The 21,479-nt window shown below is 35.5% G+C and overlaps 1 protein-coding gene across 3 annotated transcripts in view; it reads right to left on the bottom strand.

Moving 5' to 3' along the window:
* Window positions 1-20,255, bottom strand: part of LOC111517357 (membrane alanyl aminopeptidase) — a 37,004-nt gene extending 16,749 nt beyond the window's left edge. The window contains exons 1-9 of one of the 3 annotated variants that reach the window (XM_074169560.1): window positions 20,137-20,255; window positions 20,041-20,086; window positions 12,191-12,813; window positions 10,419-10,703; window positions 8,200-8,383; window positions 7,029-7,197; window positions 6,812-6,893; window positions 6,520-6,661; window positions 3,260-3,443 (exon numbers count right to left, since the gene is read on the bottom strand). In XM_074169560.1, coding sequence (XP_074025661.1) covers window positions 3,260-3,443; window positions 6,520-6,661; window positions 6,812-6,893; window positions 7,029-7,197; window positions 8,200-8,383; window positions 10,419-10,703; window positions 12,191-12,813; window positions 20,041-20,043 — 1,672 coding nt within the window. In that variant the 5' untranslated portion in view covers window positions 20,044-20,086; window positions 20,137-20,255. Of the gene's footprint in view, window positions 1-3,259; window positions 3,444-6,519; window positions 6,662-6,811; window positions 6,894-7,028; window positions 7,198-8,199; window positions 8,384-10,418; window positions 10,704-12,190; window positions 12,814-13,831; window positions 13,953-16,680; window positions 16,834-20,040; window positions 20,087-20,136 lie in introns of those variants that run through there. The other 2 variants (XM_074169562.1, XM_074169561.1) reach the window with 2 other exon arrangements.
* Between the last annotated feature and the right edge of the window lie 1,224 nt (window positions 20,256-21,479).

Genomic DNA, 21,479 nt, shown 5'->3' with positions numbered 1-21,479 from the left:
TAGTTGTTCACATCAATTTTCCTCACCTCGAATTTCAAGAATGACTTGATTGAAGCATAGTTTTATGAAAAAAAAATTCTAAAAGATCATTGATAGTAGTAGTAGTATTGTTTTCAATGTCTTTTAAAAATGTTATTATATAATAAGTATGTATCGGTCTTCATATACAGGGTCCTGCAACAGTGGCGCGGTGTTCCATATCTCTATATAGGAAGCAGATAGGAATCTAATTTTCTATAATATTACCTTATTGCTCGAGCTCGACAAAATAAAAATATTGGCGGTCACACAGGGTGTTCGATTTTTTCTGGGCGGATCCCAACTGTATCTTTTTAAATGGCAACCTATATTTTTATCGCTTTTTCGGTTTCTTCATAGAAAATAAAATAAACTTTATGTATATCTGCACTTCGAAAATATTGATGGTTTTCGAGATATCTAGCATGTCAGGTTTTTTTTTCCAATATTCGTCACTCAGAATATTTGAAATTATAAAGTGGTGCCAAGTCCAGTAGAAATTTTTTTTTGGTCGAATATTCTACATTGGTAACTCTCTCAAACGATATATCTGAAATCGACCTGTGATATACAGGGTATGAAAAACCGCTTGCCAAATATTGTAAATGAAAATTTGCAAAATCTTCCTTATATTAAATGGAACACCCTGTATATTATTGATCCATAAGAAGCGCCAACGAAACCTCTACAAATTTCATTAAGTATTCCCTATGGCTAAGTTCAATAGTTTTTCTTAAATGAGCATTTCTTTCGAAAAATGGTCATTTTTTCAAAGCGAAATCCATTTGACGACTGATAAGAATATACAAAAAATACCCTTTCCTTAAAATATCGCCCATTCCTAAAATTACCTGTTGCTAGATAAACAAGTTGCGAATTACACCACAAAATGGACGTTCTTGAATAGTTACAATAATTTCAAAAATCTCGGAATTTGTGCCATATTCTTTCGGTCTAAAACAACCTTTCAGCGAATGAAATATTTATTGGAAATCAAGTAGTCTGGCAAATGACAGAACAAAATATTTGGCTGCAAATGAATATTGAAACTGGATCTATTAATTATTCCAAACATGAGCGCATCAAGCCAGCTACTAATGAAGATAATGAATTGCAAGTTCTTCTTGCTGTTGAAGAAGATCCTAGTAGGAGTCAACGACAAATTGGGGAAATAGTGGATATAAGTGAGAGATCAGTGCAACGAGTATTGAAGAAACATCGCTTGCATCCATACTACGTTCAGTTACATCAAGAACTACTGTATGCTGATTTCGAGAAAAGAGTGAGATTTTGCAATTGGGCCATGAACAAAATTCGTCGAAACGAATATTTTTTCAATGATATTTTATGGTCGGATGAATCGACATTCCATAAAAATGGATTTGTAAATCGACATAATTACCATTATTATGCGACAGAAAATCCTCACTTATTGAGACAGGTGGATTATCAACATAGGTGGTCGATAAATGTCTGGGGAGGCATCATTGGAGAATATGTAATTGATCCATACTTTTTTGAGGGACATATGAATGGTGCAATGTATCTCAATTTCTTACGAAATGATTTACCAGGTTTGTTAGATGATATTCCTCTTGACCTCCGCAATAGAATGTGGTTACAACATGATGGTGCACCTGCTCACTATTCGGCAGAAGTGAGAGATCATCTAAATGAAGTATTTCCCAATAAATGGATAGGACGGAATGGGCCTGTACGGTGGCCCGCTAGGTCACCAGATTTGACGAAACTAGATTTTTTCTTATGGGGATACATAAAAAATATGGTTTACGTTGAGCCACCAACTTCTCCCGAAAATATGCGACTTAGAATAACGAATGCTTTTCGCAGCATTACACCAGCTGTCTTGCGCAGGGTAGAACAGTCTTTCAAACATAGACTTCAGCTCTGCATTCAAGAAAATGGAAGACATGTTGAACATATTTTATAAAAGTTTCATTATCAACCTTAATTAAACTCTCCCTTTTGTAGTTTTGTAATTCGCCAGTTGACAAATTTGAATATCTAGAACTCAAGCTCTGAATGAATATAATAACATGAAAAAAATAGTTATTTATAATGTTTCTTTCTTTTAACTTGTTTGGTTTGATATTGCACGATTTATGAGTGAAATTCTGCATCCAATGAAAAAATAATTTTCCATTTAGCAAAAAGTGATGGCGCTTCTTATGGATCAATAATATACAGGGTGTTCCATTTAATCTAAGGAAGATTTTGCAAATTTTCATTTACAATATTTGGCAAGCGGTTTTTCATACCCTGTATATCACAGGTCGATTTCAGATATATCGTTTGAGAGAGTTACCAATGTAGAATATTCGACCAAAAAAAAATTCCAACTGGACTTGGCACCACTTTATAATTTCAAATATTCTGAGTGACGAATATTGGAAAAAAAAACCTGTCATGCTAGATATCTCGAAAACCGTCAATATTTTCGAAGTGCAGATATACATAAAGTTTATTTTATTTTCTATGAAGAAACCGAAAAAGCGATAAAAAATATAGGTTGCCATTTAAAAAGACACAGTTGGGATCCGCCCAGAAAAAATCGAACACCCTGTGTGACCGCCAATTTTTTTATTTTGTCGAGCTCGAGCAATAAGGTAATATTATAGAAAATTAGATTCCTATCTGCTTCCTATATAGAGATATGGAACACCGCGCCACTGTTGCAGGACCCTGTATATTATCATCTGTTGAATTATCTAAATTGAAAGGGTATATTTTTAGGAGAGATACATTTTTGTGACAGAAAGTTTTTGTCTCTCCACTTCTCCGTCTTGATAGAAAAAATGTGGAAATCTTCCAAAGAAAAGAAGAAAGCAAACAATTTCAAAGATTAACTTTATATAAAGATGTGTACATCATGCGAAGACACACACTGGAAGAAAAAGTCATCTCGAAACAGCTATTTTCGTATAAACATTGAGTCACACGAAAGAAAAATACTTTCTAAACAAATAATTTTATATGAACACTGAATTATACGAAAAATACTTTTATCTATTACGTTGGTATTCCAAACATTCGTATGGAATCGAATCAGATGTCACTCATAGGATTTCTACACAATATCTATAGTAAAATTATTTCTATGATAACGAAAGTGACAATGTAAATCGAAACAGTTTATGATGAAATCTTTGGGCTAATTTCTGTAAAAACAGGTTATAGAATTGAAAATTTACAGATTATAGGTATTAGTTATTATTCTTACCTGTTTGCTGATTATTCAAGATAATCCAAGATTCGCCTTCCAAACCAATAATCAAATCATTGTTTGGTTCCAACCAAACCACATTTTTTACACTAAAGCTTTTGTCTTCGGATGTTGCAAAAGTAACTGGAACGTTCCAACTTGTTCTGTTAGCGGTGTCTTTTTTTGTCATTTCGAATTTTTCCTTAAAATGAAACACAAGTTTTTGATTCTCATCTGGCAAAACCATTGTGTATATATATATATATATATATATATATATATATATATATATATATAAATGTTTTTTTTTCCAAACAGATGTTTTCCTAATTCTTTTTTCACACTACCCATCATTCTGGCCAACTGGACCTAATGTCCACGTGGCATAACTGAATTAATTATATTAAAAATGCAAATATCACTAAATATGTAACAATCTGAACACTCAATCAATTATATTGGCATATTTCACATTTCAAATTTTTTCTAACATGGAACTGATGCACTTAACTATGAAACTTGGTAATTCGATGCACTCAACTGATTGGAACAAAATTGACGTCTCACGATGAACACGTTGGAAATTACAAGATTGGCCGTTACCAAGAAACATATGAAGAAATACGAGAGTCTGTGTAGAGCCAGAAAATACATTTACCACAGTACAACAGACAAATTTTGGTCAACCTCTCCGATCGGACTTTCAGAAGTTCGTCATACTCACCAAAGGTGGAGTCTTCACTATACCGCCAACCAAAGTACCACATGAGGATATTATTGCGAATATAGAATCAGGTATTCGTACTTCACTTAACGACATTGCTGAGAAACATCGCACAAAACTATCAAAGGCCAACACAAAACGACAGAAACGTGAAGCGCTAAAAATCTCAATACAGATAAGAATATTTTGCTATTGCCGTGACGAACATCAGGGATCATCATGAGAAAATTGCCACCTTACTCGATCCAGGGATATATAAGAGACTCAGTCGGAACCTGAACTCCGGGATTTTGAGAAAAACGGGTTTTCTTATTCGTTCTTCAAGCCTTGGAGAGAATACGAAGAAGATCATACAAAAATACGAAGCCACGTCTATATGGCTTATCAAAAATCCATAAAGAGAATGTGCTACTTAGACCTATCGTAAATGCGAGAGGTTCACCAATTGATGAGCAGGCCAAATACTTGACAACCCTACTGCAGCTATCAAAGCTGTATAAAGAGATCCATGAATTCATGGATGCAGGCCGAATCGATAAATTGGAATAAGCTCCCAGGAATGAGGAGCCATCGCCCAGATTCACGGAAGATCTGCTAAACCACAACCGTAAGGTTGTAAGGGTAGTGGTGGGTCTACTGACGGGGCATAGCCGACTCAGGAAACATATGAGCAACATGGGTCTGACAGAAGAAACTCAATGCAAATTATGTCAAGAAGAGGAAGAAATCGCACTGCATATGCATGTGCGAAGCGTTAGCAAGGCTGAGACACGCAAGATGTGGGGAAGATAAACCAGAGGCTGCCAACTATATGAAGGTGTCAGTATCAAGGCTATGGAGTCTCATCAAAGATATCAAGCTAGAAAATGAACTCTAACAACCAAGGAGCATCACAATAGATCTGAAAAGGTTGCAGTGAATCAGGCCTTGGGCTAGCTCCCCGACAATCTAATCTAATCTACTGAAGCTGTTTATAAGAAATACAGAGTCATTTATTAAATACTCGAGACAATTTATCAAAAAGAGTAGATATATGAAATTCAAAAACAGGGATAATTTTAATAGAATAGAGGAGACAATGGACATCAATAAAATCTAGCCACCTGTCCTTTATTATACACAAATAAGGTTAGGTAATCTAATCATGAGAAACCAAAACACGCTTACCTATGATAATATAAAACCGAAGACAAATTCCAGTATTCCAGTTGTTTCTGCATTGGAACAACAGGAACAACAACTCGACCGTCACCTTTGGTAATGGGTACGGCAGTGATGGACGAAAACGACAGGTATAAAAACTTGCAGACCACGGCCAAAAAAACCGAAAATTTGCTTTGACACAATGAATAGACATTTAAATAGTTGAAAATCAGCTCGATACTGAATATTTTGATTTGCTTCTTTAGTTATGATCAACTGAAACCCAGTTTCAGTTGATTTCTAAAAATATAAAGATATATTGTGCTCTAAAACAGCACCTTTGGACCTCTCAATGTTGAATACAATCGTTTGGGTCAGATTTCTAAAAATGTAAAACAAAAATGCTGGGTAATCTCTCCAGAATGTTGTTCGAATTCAAGAAATCATGATTTTTAAAAATAATCAAGAGAAAAAGCCAAATGTATTTCAGAAATGAGTATAAGAAATCAGGAACTGCTCCAAACAATGAAGTTTTTCATCTGGTCTTCAAGAATAAAAATTTCGTTACCATGCATGATTTTTACCAGATCAAACTGTTCGCTTTAAGAAAATACTGCATGTAGGGTGTATTCGCCCAATGGGCGCCTCAATATGCCATATCTATAGGATGAAATATGTTACTCAATACATCATATGTAAAAATGACACGAGACCCTGATTGGCGAAGGTTCTACCGGTGAGAAAGTTATCGAAGTTTTCGAAAAGATGGCAGTCGGTTGTCGGGAGGTCTGGAGAGTATGGTGGTTGAGGCAGAACTTCGAATCTCAATTCGTTTAATTTCCAAACGGGTATTTGTGAATCGTACGGACGGGCGTTGTGGTGGAGCAGGATCGAACCTCTTCTGCTGACCGATGTTGGCTGCTATTGACGCAATTTGCGGTATATTTCCTCGTAAACCAACGTACCACGGCACAGTTGAATAAATATTCATTGAAATATGTAGCTACAAAAGCACATGACATTAAAACGGACAAAACTTTTGAAAGAACCTAATAATGTCTAATACCGGCTCAAAGATAACAAGTTTGGTGATTATTAGAAACAATGGTTGGCTATTATCAAGAGGAATTCAAAAAAATTCAATGCAGAGTGGCCCTCAAGTTAGAATAACCTTGAAAGTTCAAAATTACATGAGGCTTTGAGTAAAACATAATAATACAGAATGATTGGAAAAGCCAAAGCAAGATATGTAGGCATAGACTGTCTCTAGGTTATGGGTTATAATCAAACAGTAAATATTTGTCAGGTATGAACACAAAAATTGAGAAATGGAATTTTGTATTTTCAGTACCAAAAAGTGTGCTTTGGATTAACAATTTCTAAACTCAAGACATTTTTATTACATATTTACCTGGGTAACTATAACTTTTTGTTGATTATTATTCAGCCTCACTGTGAGTAATGGATATCCTGATTCATATATCCAGTTAACCATACGGTTCTCCAAATCAAGCACTTTCAAGAGGGACTTTGGATCTGTGATATTGAACTGGCTGAAATAAATCAACTCATATATCAACATATTCTCAATGAAAATTTCATTTTGAATGATCATCTATAAACATCTGTTACGGTCAAGGCGAATTTTTGAAAAAATTGTGTTCAGTGACAGTTCTAATAGAAATGACCAAGATTTAACTTACTTTGTCGACAGATAAGATTTGATACAATTTTGAAACTCATCATCCCCTTTAATGCTCCTCATCATTCTTATCAAACTGGCCCCTAAAAAAAAATTAAAATTTAATCTTATGCCGAACAGTGGGAGCTGTGTGATGTAGATGAGCAAATAAAGTAAATAAAAACTTTTCCAATCACGAAGACTCCAATATTGGCAGTTCATTGAATTGAATAGCATACCTTTCTTAGATGTTACAGCATTGAATTTCTTCAAGCAATCATCAGATGTCATTACATCTTCCTCTTTACTAGAAAGTGGTTCAGAATCTGGAAAGGCATCTTCCCGCAGTGCCACTTGAAGCTCGTTTATAGTGAACTGCTTCTCATATTCAAATTTTAGATCAGGAATCTGTGAACAAACGTGAAAGGGGTTCTGATAACAGATTTGTCATGGTTTGCCGTACAATTGACTCATGAATGCCCTAACTTGATTTTGAATCATCGGCTAGGTTAGGTTAGGTTAGGTCCAAAGTGATTGAGTCTATTCGACTATCCACCGCAACCGGCAAGGTTGTGCCTTAAACCTATTCACACTCGACCAAATAAACCCAGCTTCTCAACGAAGCCGATTAGTTTATATAGTGAGTGGTCTTTCAGATCAAATGATAAGAGTACGGCTCTGCCGAACTCTAAAAACCCAATTTGGTCCCCAGCGGAGCAGGCACAAGGTATGTGTTCTGCTGTTTCATCATTTTCCAAACAGAGGGGACACACACTGTCTCCTGACAGTCTGAGTCTCTGCATATGATGATTCAAATGACAGTGACCTGTAACAAGGCCTGTTAGACATCGTAAGTCATTCCTACTGTCGTACAACAACTGTTTGGTATCAAGCTTCGAAGTGTGAATAAACGCCTTGATGTGAGCCAATCCTGGAAGATTCTGCCAGAAGCCCATAAATCTTCTTACCATCCAGGTGTTCAATCTTTGTTTGGCAAAGCCTGAAGCGATGCCAATGACAGGTTCTGGTCCGATGAAGCTGCTTGCAGCACCCTCCTTTGCAAGGGAGTCAGCAACCTCATTGCCTTTCAGGCCAGAATGGACAGGAATCCAAACCAGAGACAATCTGTTACGTCTTCCTATCAAAGAGAGTGATTTTTGGCAATTTGCTACCAGGAGAAAAGACAATTAGTAAAATTCGTGTCAGTGAATGAATTATTGCTACTGAGTAGCAATAATTATTTAACAGTTGCGTATTCGCATTCAAAAAATATTTTGAACTGTACAGCATAACCTACTTATGGGGGGCCTTTTGGTCGAGTCAGCATACAGTAATTTGCCAAGAAGCGGGTGTATATCTATCTTTTTGTCAAACTTGGTCAGCAGTTTATAACGTATTTTCATTTCTTACCTGTCCCGGAAGGAAATATTCGAAGAAAGTCGCAAACCCTTCGCTCAACCACTCATCTGACCACCAGACTGGAGTGACGTATGCACCAAACCATTGCTTAGAAACTGAATGCGCTATATTGGAGATAATTTTCTGTTTGGTGATTTCAGTGCTTTTATCGGCTTCATCCAGTAAATCTTGTTCTCTAAAGTCAAATCAATCAATTATTAATAGAAATAAAAAAGTCATGGAACTGCTCGCTGATATTCATGAGGCAAGTACAGTCAATAATTCTTTCAATTCTGTTCGACTTGTCGTCTTTCACGAGCGCTTAGCTTTAAAGATTGACGCATGAATTCAAGAAAAAATCGGAAAAACATTGCTCTCACTATTGAATTGAAAGGAAGAACAGGAAGCTAGTTACATAGTCAGAATGATGCAAGAGTGATTGTTACCTACCAGTGAACATTGTCAAATTTCACTCCTGGTACCAATTTTTTCATAATTATCCTTTTTTGAACATTTAATGGTGTTGAAACCAGAGCCCAAAACCAAAGCATGCGTGATCCAATACTAGAGAGTACTGTTTCAATTCACCAACGGTTGAAACAGTGGGAAGCGGCGATGACGTATCCCCTTACAAAAACGCCATCATCTACGGCAATCCACGAATATGAAAGATAAACGAGGCCCCTCGATTTGGTCAATAACAAAAATAAGTTTTTACATCGACAGCTGAAGGAGATCCGTCTTTTGTCTTTCACGACTAGGCAACTTGTTGAAGCCAGAGACAACTAGTTGAAACAAAACCCAAAAGCAAAGCATTCCAGATTTAACGCCTCTACATACTCAGGTTTGTTCATTGAAGAATGTTGAGTTCAGAAGGGCATTTGTGGATTAGCTCAGCACCACTGATAAGACCAGGTCGCAATAGCCCCGTCTGAAGTTGGATCATGAGTATTTTGGTTTTGGGCTCCAGTTATAACTAGAAACTTAGTAGGGAAGGCTACGACGAAGTGTTATGATTGTTGTCATATAAATATTATATTCAACATTTGAGTCTCCGAATTTATTTTGTTGGTGCTGAACGAAACTTCGTTCCAGTAAGGTTAGGTTAGGTCAAAAGTGTGTGGGCCTATTCGAACCTCCACCATAACCCGCAAAGGTTTATTGTGGCTCACACCTATTCAAACTTGACCAAATAAACCCAGCTTCATGACGAAGCTGAGTAGTTTATATGGTGAGTGATCTTTCGAATCAAATGGTGTTCAATGTTTAATTGGCAAAACTAAAAGCAATGCCAATGACAGGTTCTGGTCTGATGAAGCTCCTTGCAGCACCCTCCTTTGCAAGGTAGTCAGCAGCATCATTGCCTTCTAGGCCAGTGTGTCCAGGAATCCACACCAGAGACAATTTGTTAAGTCTTCCTATCGAGGAGAGTCGTTTTTGGCAATTTGCTACCAACTTAGACGTTGCTCGATAGAAGCGAAGAGCTCCCAAAGCCGCTTGACTGTCCGAGAATATTTTTATTGACGTGTGAGTTAGGTTGGAGCCTACCAATATCTCCGCACACAATTCAATAGCATAGATTTCCGCTTGAATCGTCCTCATTAGTTGAATGCCGTTTTACATACGTAAATAAGCGGAGGTAGCCAGACTTCAATAATGTTCATTCCATCTTCTTTTCTATTGAAATTTTTTCTGTTTTTGAATTTCTATCGCTTCCCCACATAGTCTTGTACCGTACCTCTTAGTTCCATCGAGCCTTTGAGTGTCTTCAAATGACAATTTCTTCTATGTTCTGGAAGCTGGATACTTACACATGTTTTCGTGGCCCAACTGTTAACCGATCTACAGCTACAAAGGATCTGGTATACCCCCGATATTGCTAAAGGTCCTCCGGAGTCCAATTCAGACTATTTGAAATTGAATGAAATAACAAAAATTGGAAATAGTTTTAAATGTTTTTCAGCTTGCTTCTTGATAGGAAATTGAATGATATTTCTCTTATTCGGTATATTTCACAAATGAGCCCTATTTTAAAATGTTTCTGATAAATCTATGAAAAATTATAGTATTCTACTCGTGGAAAATGGCCTTTACTCACTCGAATGATTTAGGATGTTTGCCTTCGGCCTAAGTCAACAAACTTCATTATCACGAGTAGTGGCCACATTTCTCGCTGTTGAATGATACACACTGTAAACATTTCCTGTAAACATCAAAGTGAAAATACTCACCTATATATTATCAATCCCCAATTCTCCCGTGATCGAAATGTAGAATGCTCAAGAACAACCTGATCAAGCTGTGCGTTCTTCATATCTTTGTACTCAACTCCAGCCCAGTCGCTCATTAATTGTATAATATTTGGAGTATATTTCAAAGCGGTTCTGGTAAATGGTTTCAATTGCGGTCTGGTGTATACCTTATATAATGAATTTCCAGATTCCAGTTTCGAAAGCACGAATCCAATCAAGTAGGTGGGCATAGGAGGAGTCGAACCAAATTCCACCTCATCAAGTCTGAAATTATTGTACAATGATAATAATCAAGATAATAATAATAATAAACTTAGACACTCCAGCCCTAGTGCAGTTCGAAACCTGAGCTCAATGACGTGCTCAACCCGATAACCCCGGATGACGTTCGAGGGTCCTTGTGGGTTCCAAGAACATTGCTGCTCCAGATGAGCTCAACACTTATTGGTGGAAAAACTTCCAAACACCCATCGCCATCTGACCAGAGTTTCTAACTCATGGCTAGACGGACAGCAGTCGATTTCGGATTAGTTTGTCGAGAAGCGGACTGTAATTATCCTCGAAAACAGAGATTCGTCGATTCCTTACAACTGCAGACGATACCATACTTGAATTCATGTTATAAGTTGTTCACAGGCATATTATACACACGAATACTCTCCCCAGTCGACCAAGTATTCGAACGGATATATGAGCAGAGAGGGTCGTCTGTCTCGTCAATTTCATATCTCAAGTTCACGAGCTGCAGTAAGAAGCTGTCGGAATTCATGCCAGATGTTCAAAAATAAGCGACGATACCTTCATGCCCTGAAATGGCTCCTCTACCAACTGGCAGAATGAAACGTTTTATCAAACCCTTTACATTTGCAGGAATGAATCATTTTGGCTTTGGGCCTATGGATGTGGCTATTGTAAAAAGCAAGGAAAACAAATACAGTAGACCAGGATTCAGAATTTAGTAATAATCATGAAATCCGTGTTCTGAAACAAGTAATCGACACCTTGAGGTTCAAGGATAATAATTGCAGCAGATATCAAAATACCTTTCGAGACCATTTGGTGGTATATATAAAATCAATCACCACTTTTACAAGTCAAAGTATGAACACATCTCACATAAATTTCAACCCCACAAACAAAAGTAGTGGGAGCAAAAACAATTGAACCTCGTCGGAAGCCAAAAGGAATCTTCAGAATTTCGTTTTCAAGAGAGTACGAAGTAGAGCAACCAATTGAGTATTCAGTCAAGTTCCAGATTCCTCCATCATTCCTTCATCTCACGTGATGAATTAGTGACAGAAGAGTAGACGTTGCCAGCTTTTCTTTTCGTCTTTTTGATAATTTAACCTATAGGGTGTTAACTTGGTGCTTTGAGAATCCCAAAACCCAAACCTTTTTCGTTATCTGTATCTGATGAGATAAGCAAGGTAAATGACAAAATAAACTTTCTTTTATGAAAAACACAGTTCAAAGAAAAAAAGAAATGCTTACACGTATGCTATTTCAGCTGTGAGGAATTCTCGAAACTACTTTTAGTATTAAAGGCATTGATAGGCCTTTAAACAACCAAAATTACTCGCTTGGAAGAATTTACTAGGCCTAACTACCAACTTTTTGAATTCATTTCAACTTCAACTCACATTTTGTCACGTTCATCAACTCATCTCAACATTTCTTTCATATGTTTTTTACTTCAAAGTTCAATTATCAAATACATTAGATTTCATTATCAAATGAGTGACTTTCCTTACCCGTTGCTTTCATTAGATATAGAACGTATCTGAGTGTTTCCAACTACTCGGAAAGTATCAGGAAACAGAATAAAAATATCAAAAACAGCTTTGAACTCTGGTTCATCGAAGCAAGGAAACACTCTTCGGGCATAAGAAGGGACCATTTGGGTAGCGAGTAGAACTTCTTGGTGGCCATCTTGCTCATATATGTTTTTATAGAGACCAAATTCACCATCGTCACTCAGTAATGCTTCGTAATTTATTACCAGAGAGTTTTCGTCTTTGGGGTCGGTATTTTCCGAACAAGTTATAGTTATCTTTTCTGTTTCTTTATCCGCATTTGTAACGTTACAAGGCTTTTCGAAGTCGCTATTCAAAATAATTTTACTCAGATGTAAATGGTCCGGGGAAGCATGTAGCAATATAGTATTTGTAGCTTCGCTGGTTTGGAAGGTTATTGCCACTGATCCGGTAAAGTTATTGCTTTCAATGTCATTGATGTGTATGCGAAGAATGTAGTGGAGTGGGACAACAGTTTTCGGTAGACGATGATCCTTCGCCACTCTCACAGATATTTCTGCTGAAACAATACACAGTAAGACGAGATATAGGGCCACAGTATTCACCCATGCCATTTCTACCTGAAATGAAAAAAAATTCACTTCATAGACCCAATTTTCTGATAAATTATTTTCAATATTGATTATACAATGCTTTCCAAAAGTAATGATGAATGACATAAACATGATACATCTTTGGTGTCATTTGAAAACTCAAGTTCACATTTTTGAAGTTGAAAATTCGAAGCATAGAAGCAGAGGATCTTTCAAGAAATATCAATTACTTGATTGAAATGGTTCAATATGCATTTGTCACCAATCCCGAGGCTGGACAGAAGTGGCTCAATCTGAAGCGGTGGCTGGAGATGAATAGAAATGTCCACCCCAATCTACCGCTTGAAGTGAGGCTGGACATAGCAGATCACCTCATGATGTAATACAAAGGCCAAGGCGTAAGCGCATTTGCGGCGCCGAGGCCAAAAGGAAAAAGAGAGCGAAAGAGGTAGGAGTGGCAGCAACTCTAAGTGCACCCTCCTCCTCCCCCACTCCAACTCCAACAGCAAGAGCACTTCCAACTCCTGCACCTTCCAAAACCTTCGCGGAGGCTACCGTGAGACACCTCAAGGTTACCAAAGAGAGTGTGTGTTCGGCGAATCTTAGCCTACACCTGCCAATATAAGGGAGATGTCTCCTATAGTGACCTGTCCACCTTCCTGAAAAGGTCAGGATGGACGATGAACTAAGAGGACAACTCCTCGGGAGCATGTACAATGGGTCACATGTGGCCTAAGTGCTGTGGGTCTACACTCACTCTCCCTTCTCTACAGATTCACATGCATTTGTCACTAGACTATAACATTTTATTTTGCAGCGTTTGTGTTCTTCATTCTGATTTCGATATTTTCTCTATTTTCCATTCAGATACGTGTGATACAACTTATTTCAAAAATAAATTTGTCACTGGAACCTCTTCAATTTGTGGCAACAGCAAATTGCTGTGTTGAACGTTGAAAATAGTTTTCTGAGGAGTGCAGCTGAATCAAAGTAATCTAATGCAAATTAAATTGTGAATTTTGGCCGACAAAAATTTAGCAAATACTTGCCTACTCTTCATTAAATATCATATACTCTCAAAATGGAGGTTGAGCCGATAAAAATACATCAACTAAGTTTAAAGCATATTAATCCCCGATAATATCACGATAGTTTTTTATTATTCTGGTTGAAAAACTCTATAGAGGACGTTAAATCCGTTATAGTCCAGGAGCTTCGACATCACATCTTCGCAACTAAGTAAGTCGAGTAGACTTTACATACTGATTTTTATATTTCATTCCGTGCGATTGCGATATCACTGGGAAAACGAATTTTCATTGTTGTGAATCTGCAACTTTTCCATCAAGTTACCATATCTTCGTGTATTGATATAAAGTTTATTACAAATGCTGTACCTTGAAAAATAAAAAGAAATAAACATTTTTGGAGGGATTCAAAATTAAATGTTGTGATGGTGAAAATAATGATTGTAATGCAGATAAAAGTATACTGGAAGAAACAATAAATGAGCTAACAGAAACATCAAACCAAAAAGATTAGTATATTATGAACATAAAACTTGACAAGGCTAATGAAGAAATAGCTCATTAGAGGAATGTCATTTCACAAATAACAGAAAAATATTGCAGAGTTGGATCCACGCAGACTGAGAAGACAATTCAGTTAACTAGTTTATTGATCCAATAATTTTTCTGAAGGAAGGTTGGTTAGGTAACAGGATCAATGTTTTCTTTAAAAAACAATTGTTGTTTTGCCGACGTTTCGAATTCAATTAAACTTTTCTTCAGGGTCAAAAAGTAGTTTCTTCGTGTTGATAATATTACTGTTACAAAAACCATCAGACATATTAGATACATATTAAAACAAAAAAAAAACATTGCAACAGACAAACTTCCATATTACGGGATCTCCGTTTACTACACCACATACGGTGAATGGACTATCTTATTCAATTCCTGAGGGGGCGATACCTGGTAAACAGTAAAACACATTTTGAACATATATATGTATGTGGAGGGTACCAATCCAAAATAATAAACCATGTCAAAAAATAAGTGAAAGCTAGTTAAACGATTTCTTATTGGTTTGGTCGGTCGGTAGCCAGTCGGTTCGACGTGGGTGCTTTATTCACTCACTCGAATCGACCGCCGTGTTGATCGGTAGTTCAAGCCCCAGGCTGAACCATCGATTTTCACTTGCTATCGTCCAACCTGTGTTAGGAATCACACGTTAAAAGGTAAGACCTCGTTAGTCTTTCGCTCGCACAAGTTTGGACTTCTGAGGTTTGTCGTTTGTAGGGGTGCGACAGCTGGATAGCGAAATAGCTGTTTTTTTATGAAGATTTTTTTACTGGATTAAATAGTTGATTCAGAAATTATATATATATATATATATATATATATATATATATATATATATATATATATATATATATATATATATAATATAAGAATATGAAAGTTATTGAGTGTCTTGATATAGAAACAGAAGTTAATATTGGTTTGCCACTTTCTGGAGTGCTATGTGGAGAAAGGTTAATTCAGTCAAGCTGCTGGAAAATAACTCCATGAAAATCAAAAGATAAATATATAAGTACCATTCTGGTCATTCCCATGGCTCTTAAATTGAAATCAATTGAATTGAAATCAATATATATATATATATATATATATATATATATATATATATATATATATATATATATATATATATATATATATAATGGAATAACGGGGTCTCTCAGTCAAAAAATCAAAACTCTGCTTTACTTTACCAAGCTTCGCTTCTAGTGGGAAGATTCTTCAGGCCCTATAATTTATTAAATTGTGGGTTTTTTTGCCAATGAATAAAATTACAAATCATACTTACAGTAAAAATAAATCATAAATCTGCAGTGATATTCATTTTCATCGATTGTTGAGCGAGCGTCGTCATTCACATCTTGTCGACCATCTGTGAAAAGCTTGTTCCACTTGTAAACATTTTTCTAACTCAGAGTACCATCATCGTATGCCACACGTCAACACAACAGTGTTTTTGAGAACTTGATTTCAATTTTTTCTCAAAATTTGATGCAAATTCTATGATTTACTTTTTTCGATAGCAGAAAATCGTCAAACACGCAAAACTATTCTAAATTTCATGCCTCTCACCAACAAACTGAACATGCTAAGCAGTTGAAACTGTGAATATATATATATATATATATATATATATATATATATATATATATATATATATATATATATATATATATTGTAAATCAAATAAATCAAAAGGGGGAAATTCGTGGACAGAATACTCAAGAAATATGGAGGCAAACCGCGGATACGTATTTGTGGCTGTTGGCCTCATCAGCGCGGTGCAGCCAATTGCAAAGGTGCACAACAATTGATTACCGGAAATGGAAAAACATCACATATGTACGGTGTCACCACCAATGTGCGGTTAGCTCCTGTTGGTGACACCGTGTATAAGTGATGTTTTTTCATTTTTGGTAACTAATTGTTGTCCACCTTTGCAATTGGCTGCACCGCGCTGATGAGGCCAATAGCCAGAAATACGTGTCCGCGGTTTGCCTCCATATTTCTTGAGTGTTCTGTCCACGAATTTCCCCCTTTTGATTTATATCATACACGCTCGATAATATCTACATAATATTTCATATCATCTGAGAACATATTTACTTAGAAAGTATTTACCGTAAATCAAAGGATACTTAATAATTAAAAGTAAAAACAGATCATTCAATTTTTCTCTGTATGTAAAACAAATTATTGAAGAAAAATACTGTAAAATATCATCTGATAGTCATGACCATTTCAACACTAATATATATTTCATCAATACCACAGTGCTACTCTGTGTGGCATCAATATTTTTTAGACTCACCTCGTATTTGAATCTCAAATCAACCGAGATATTTTCCTGTAGATTACGAAGTACACAAAAAGTAAAGAATTGTTTCACCAAATTGAATAATAGATAAGAACGTTATACATATTACCGAGTTAATTAAAAAGAGAGAGATTTTATTTTTCCAGCAACTTGACCCTTGAAACATTTCCGAAACTTGATAATTAGAGTTTGGGTTACAAATTATCAACGTTATGAAACAAAAAGGAATGGAGTGGGTGGAATTATTTGTTGATACATGTTAATATCAGAAGCTCTCTTTAAACCAAACCAAAATATCACGTGTCCCAGAAATGTGTTGAAGAATACATGGTGATTCAATTAGTCATACCATAGCAGTGCTTTCATGAGTCTCTTCAATCTTGGAAACAGAAAAAAGTCGCAGAGGGTCAAATCTAGTGAATACTGTAGCTGAGGCATGATTACGGTGTCGTTTTGGATAAAAAAAAACCGCGAACAAGCAATAACGAGTGAGCAGGTGCATTATCGTGGTGCAAAAGTCATGAATTGCTATCTATTCTCTATACAGAACGGGTCATGAGCAAGGCCAACAAGAGAAAATGTTTCCAAAACTCCAAAACACGTCAAATTCGTTCGAGAGGTAGCAAGTTTTGACCTAAAAACCATTGGAAAACTTCCAGCCTCATAACCAGATTTTTTCAAAACAGAAAGGTGGTCAAGTGATATCTCTTGAAGTGGATTTTTGATTCCCTAGTCATTAATACTTCGTTTTTTAAAATAGGTCTCTACTTTAGATGATATGGAGCTTTGAAATGCTTTCAATACGTTTTTCTAAAAATTCAAAAGATAGTGATTTCAAATCAAAACTTTCGTATCAGTCTAAATCTTATATACTTAATAAAGATGGAAAAAAATGCACTTACTCAAACGCAAGTACCAACTGGCAGCTTATCCATTTTGGTGGATCTATAGATATATTGAATTGTTCAAAAAATAGGGTGAATGTACAGTCGATTGACGATTTTTAATTTGTTTTGTATTGGTACACTCGTCTCTTACATACGTTCACAGTTTCAACTGCTTAGCATGTTCAGTTTGTTGCTGAGAGGCATGAAATTTAGAATAGTTTTACGTGTTTGACGATTTTCTGCTATCGAAAAAAGTAAATCATAGAATTTGTATCAAATAATGAGAAAAAATTGGAATTAAGTTCTCAAAAAAAACACTGTTGTGTTGACGTGTGGCATACGATGATGGTACTCTGAGTTAGAAAAATGTTTACAAGTGGAACAAGCTTTTCACAGATGGTCGACAAGATGTGAATGACGACGCTCGCTCAACAATCGATGAAAATGAATATTACTGCAGATTTTTCCCAATACCAAACCATTATTTTAACACCTCGACACGTGTTTCGATCACTGAGTGATCATCTTCAAGAGGAAGATCAAACTAATCATACTTATTCGTGTATACACGAAGAAAGATTGTCAAGGAACTAGGTATGAAGGTGGTTTTTAAAACAAATCATACACTACAAAGCCTTTCAGGAAGTCCAAAAGAATTCGGAAAAGTCTGGAATTTACGAAATTAAATGTAAGGACTGCGATGCAAAATATCATGGACAGTTATAAGGAACACTCAGCACACTCAAAATATGGGAAACCTGAAAAATCAGCAGTCGCCCATCACATTTTGCAACAAAACCATGAGAGTGTAGATATAAGTAAACATAATAATATTATGAATAACGATGGTGGACCAATACCTAATAGTATACTGAATAGCTTGTTAAAATAGTATTTTATTCACCTATTAGATTTGCCTCGACTATTACATAAGGACACATTATAAAATTAATTTAAGACTAATATGTAGAGCAATATTGTGAATTTAATTTTATATAGCTCATAATATTTTATTTGTTAGATTTACCTGACTATTACAAAAGGACACATTGTAAAATTAATTTAAGACTAGTAGATAAGGCAATATTCTGAAATTAATCTAAGACACTTAAGACGCAGGTACCTAGAACAGGTATCTATGGAATAAATAAGGATAATTTTGTAAGGATGATTAGTTTGATCTTCCTCTTGAAGATGATCACTTGGTGAAAAGAAACACTTGTCGAAGGGTTAAAACAATGGTTTGGTGTTGGGGGAAAAGCCAAAGGTTCCAAACAGTGCATCACAAGTAATCGATGAAAATATTGAGATTAAGTTTTGAGTTAAATTATGTTTTGAACGAGAAGAAAATCTCAATTGATTATGCTCGAAAGAAAGCAAGGCAAAATTTAGAAAATCAAGCTATCAAAATGTGTAATCTTTCGAAAGAAAAATTTCCTGCTGCTGTGATTGGTGACAATGTTGGAGTTTCCATTCCAGACGTTGATCGTGGTAAAACAGATCCAAAAATTTCAATTTGCGTTGTTTTGTCTAGAGATGACGAAAAAAAATTATATAAATCAGGAAGTAAACAGGGAATTTTAAAACAATCTTATTCTTAGGCATGAATTCGCCATTTGCGAACAAAAGTTTATATGATACGAAGATGTTCCTCAAGATGTTGAGAAATCGGTAAGAGAAATTATAGGAATGCAATCCCTTACTGGTGGACAAGGTTTTAAAAGATGCATCTGTAAAGGAACATGTTCCTCAAAAAAATGCTGGAATATTATGTTATTCTAAGTGCCACAATAATAATTCTTGCTCGAATAATAAAACTTTTTTCATTATGAAATTTCTATATGTTCCTTCATAGTTTTATAAAATTCAACTGTTATAATAAAGAAAAGTATGTTATTATTGTTATTTGTTTGATTCCCATCGTATAGGTCCTGAAAAACTAGGACGAAAATTGTATTTATGAATATTGGGATCATAACCTACGATATATTATATAATATGCAAAGAAAAGTATGTTTTGTTCGTCATTTACATTTTTTTATTAAAATAATTTTCGTTATTGAAGCCTTTTGTATTATATTTATTTGAATAAATATTTTTTTACTGCAACAATATTTTTAATTTATTTGTATTCCAACTTTTCTTAAAACATGATGGTAAAAGTATACATTTACCAAAACGTGAAGCAAGAGTACACATTTGCCGGGAAATGTACATATACATTATATTCAGTTCACATATACCTAACTTTCTGGGAAATATACACATTTCACGGTAAAAGTGTACATTTCCCAAGAGTGTACATTTACCGAGAGGTTGAGTGGAAGAACTCAGTAGCACTTGTGCTAACTGAGTTGAACTTCGCCTTTTGTTATGTCAGCAACTAGCTCTGTGATTTATTTAAATATTGTATGTTACTACAGCTGGGAAACAATAAAGACGATTATTATTATATTTATTTACATACCATAATATTTTTTTAACTTTGTGTTGTTTGAATTTACAAAAATTCAGCTCCCCTAGTTTATTTGAAGAAGAAATCAATCATCAACTGTTGGATTCATCAATTCGTCAACGTATCACTAACTCTTATTTATCTCTGATTACAACCCAAACCTGCAGTTAACTCTTACACAACCTATCTTTTTTGCACACCTGCACTCATTAATTCTCTATGTAGATATTTATTTATCTCTAGTACAGCCATTTATTGTTATCTATAACTGAGTATCAAATACATTTTGAAAGCAGTAATGAGGGCATGTGTAATGATGTTGTTGGAAGATCGGTTTCTATATTTTCGACAGTTGTTGGTTGTTGATTTGAAAATCGAAAATCTAGCTCCGGTAGGTATCAATTGAGGTTTTGAACGTGTTGGTAGCGTCCATCATATAACATAATTTTTGTTGAGTTGAACATAAATAGTTTTTATACATGAATTTCTATTCTGAAAAATTCAGGTTGGGATCTAAATTCAATGGTGATGGTCTTTGTTGATTTGAATTTTGGCTTATTACTGGTGGCCTGTTCGTTTTTTTGACTTGATATAGTTGTGGGTGGACTTGGCCTAAAATTTTGCACTTACGGATTTGGTCTTTGAAAGTTTTGCAAAATTTCATTACGTGGAATTTAGTTTTTTTTTTGTTTTGGTTGAAACTGTTATTCAAAGTTTGTTGTTCACAGTAAAAGAGTTATATTTCTCTTTTCATTCTTTTAATAGCTTCCAGTGTGAAGGGTGAATTTCATGCTCTAACTATTCACATAATAGAAGAATCAAAGCCTGTTGAAAGGGTGTTTAATGTCATGGTTTCAATCAGATTTTGTTGGACCTGTTTCTTTTCAGTTTTCGAATGACTGCATACATTTTTGTGTTGTGAGTTCGAAGTCTGTTGATAAAATTCTGATGGGTCTGTAATTCTTGAGTCGAGAAGAATGAACCTCGAGAATTACCAAAGCATTAATTCAGTAATAATTTGATTACCTCTCAAGTCTGAGGATTGCGAGAACTCATCAATTCAACTGCTTCGACTTGGGGTTTGTATTTTATGTGTAATATGACCACGATTTTCTGATCTTGTACTTCCATGTGGTAGGCAGTATTATACGCTTGTATGTATCGATAATCATCATATTCGGGAACAACTGAAAAAAGTTCATTCAGTTTGTAGGGTTTAATTGCGGGTGATGCTAGTGAATTGGGTCGAAGTATACATACTTTGTCGTCATGTTCAACAACAAAACCGACAGTACTAAATTTGAAGAAGCAGAGAAGGCGATAATGAAGGCACGAGTGATCTGGCTAAAAGAACAGTGCAGGACACTGTTCTCCAAAAGAAGTAACCTGCAACATTATTTGAAGGTATTACACTCTGAACTTCCTTATAAACTCCACCAGATAGAATTTGA

Source organism: Leptinotarsa decemlineata, unplaced genomic scaffold (genome assembly GCF_025532065.1).
Source record: "Leptinotarsa decemlineata unplaced genomic scaffold, Ldec_3_MD MMD2_P_RNA_scaffold_5, whole genome shotgun sequence".
NCBI lineage: Eukaryota > Metazoa > Arthropoda > Insecta > Coleoptera > Chrysomelidae > Leptinotarsa > Leptinotarsa decemlineata.
The sequence above is the reverse complement of the archived record's forward strand: the minus strand, read 5'-3'. Positions and strand labels throughout refer to the sequence as shown.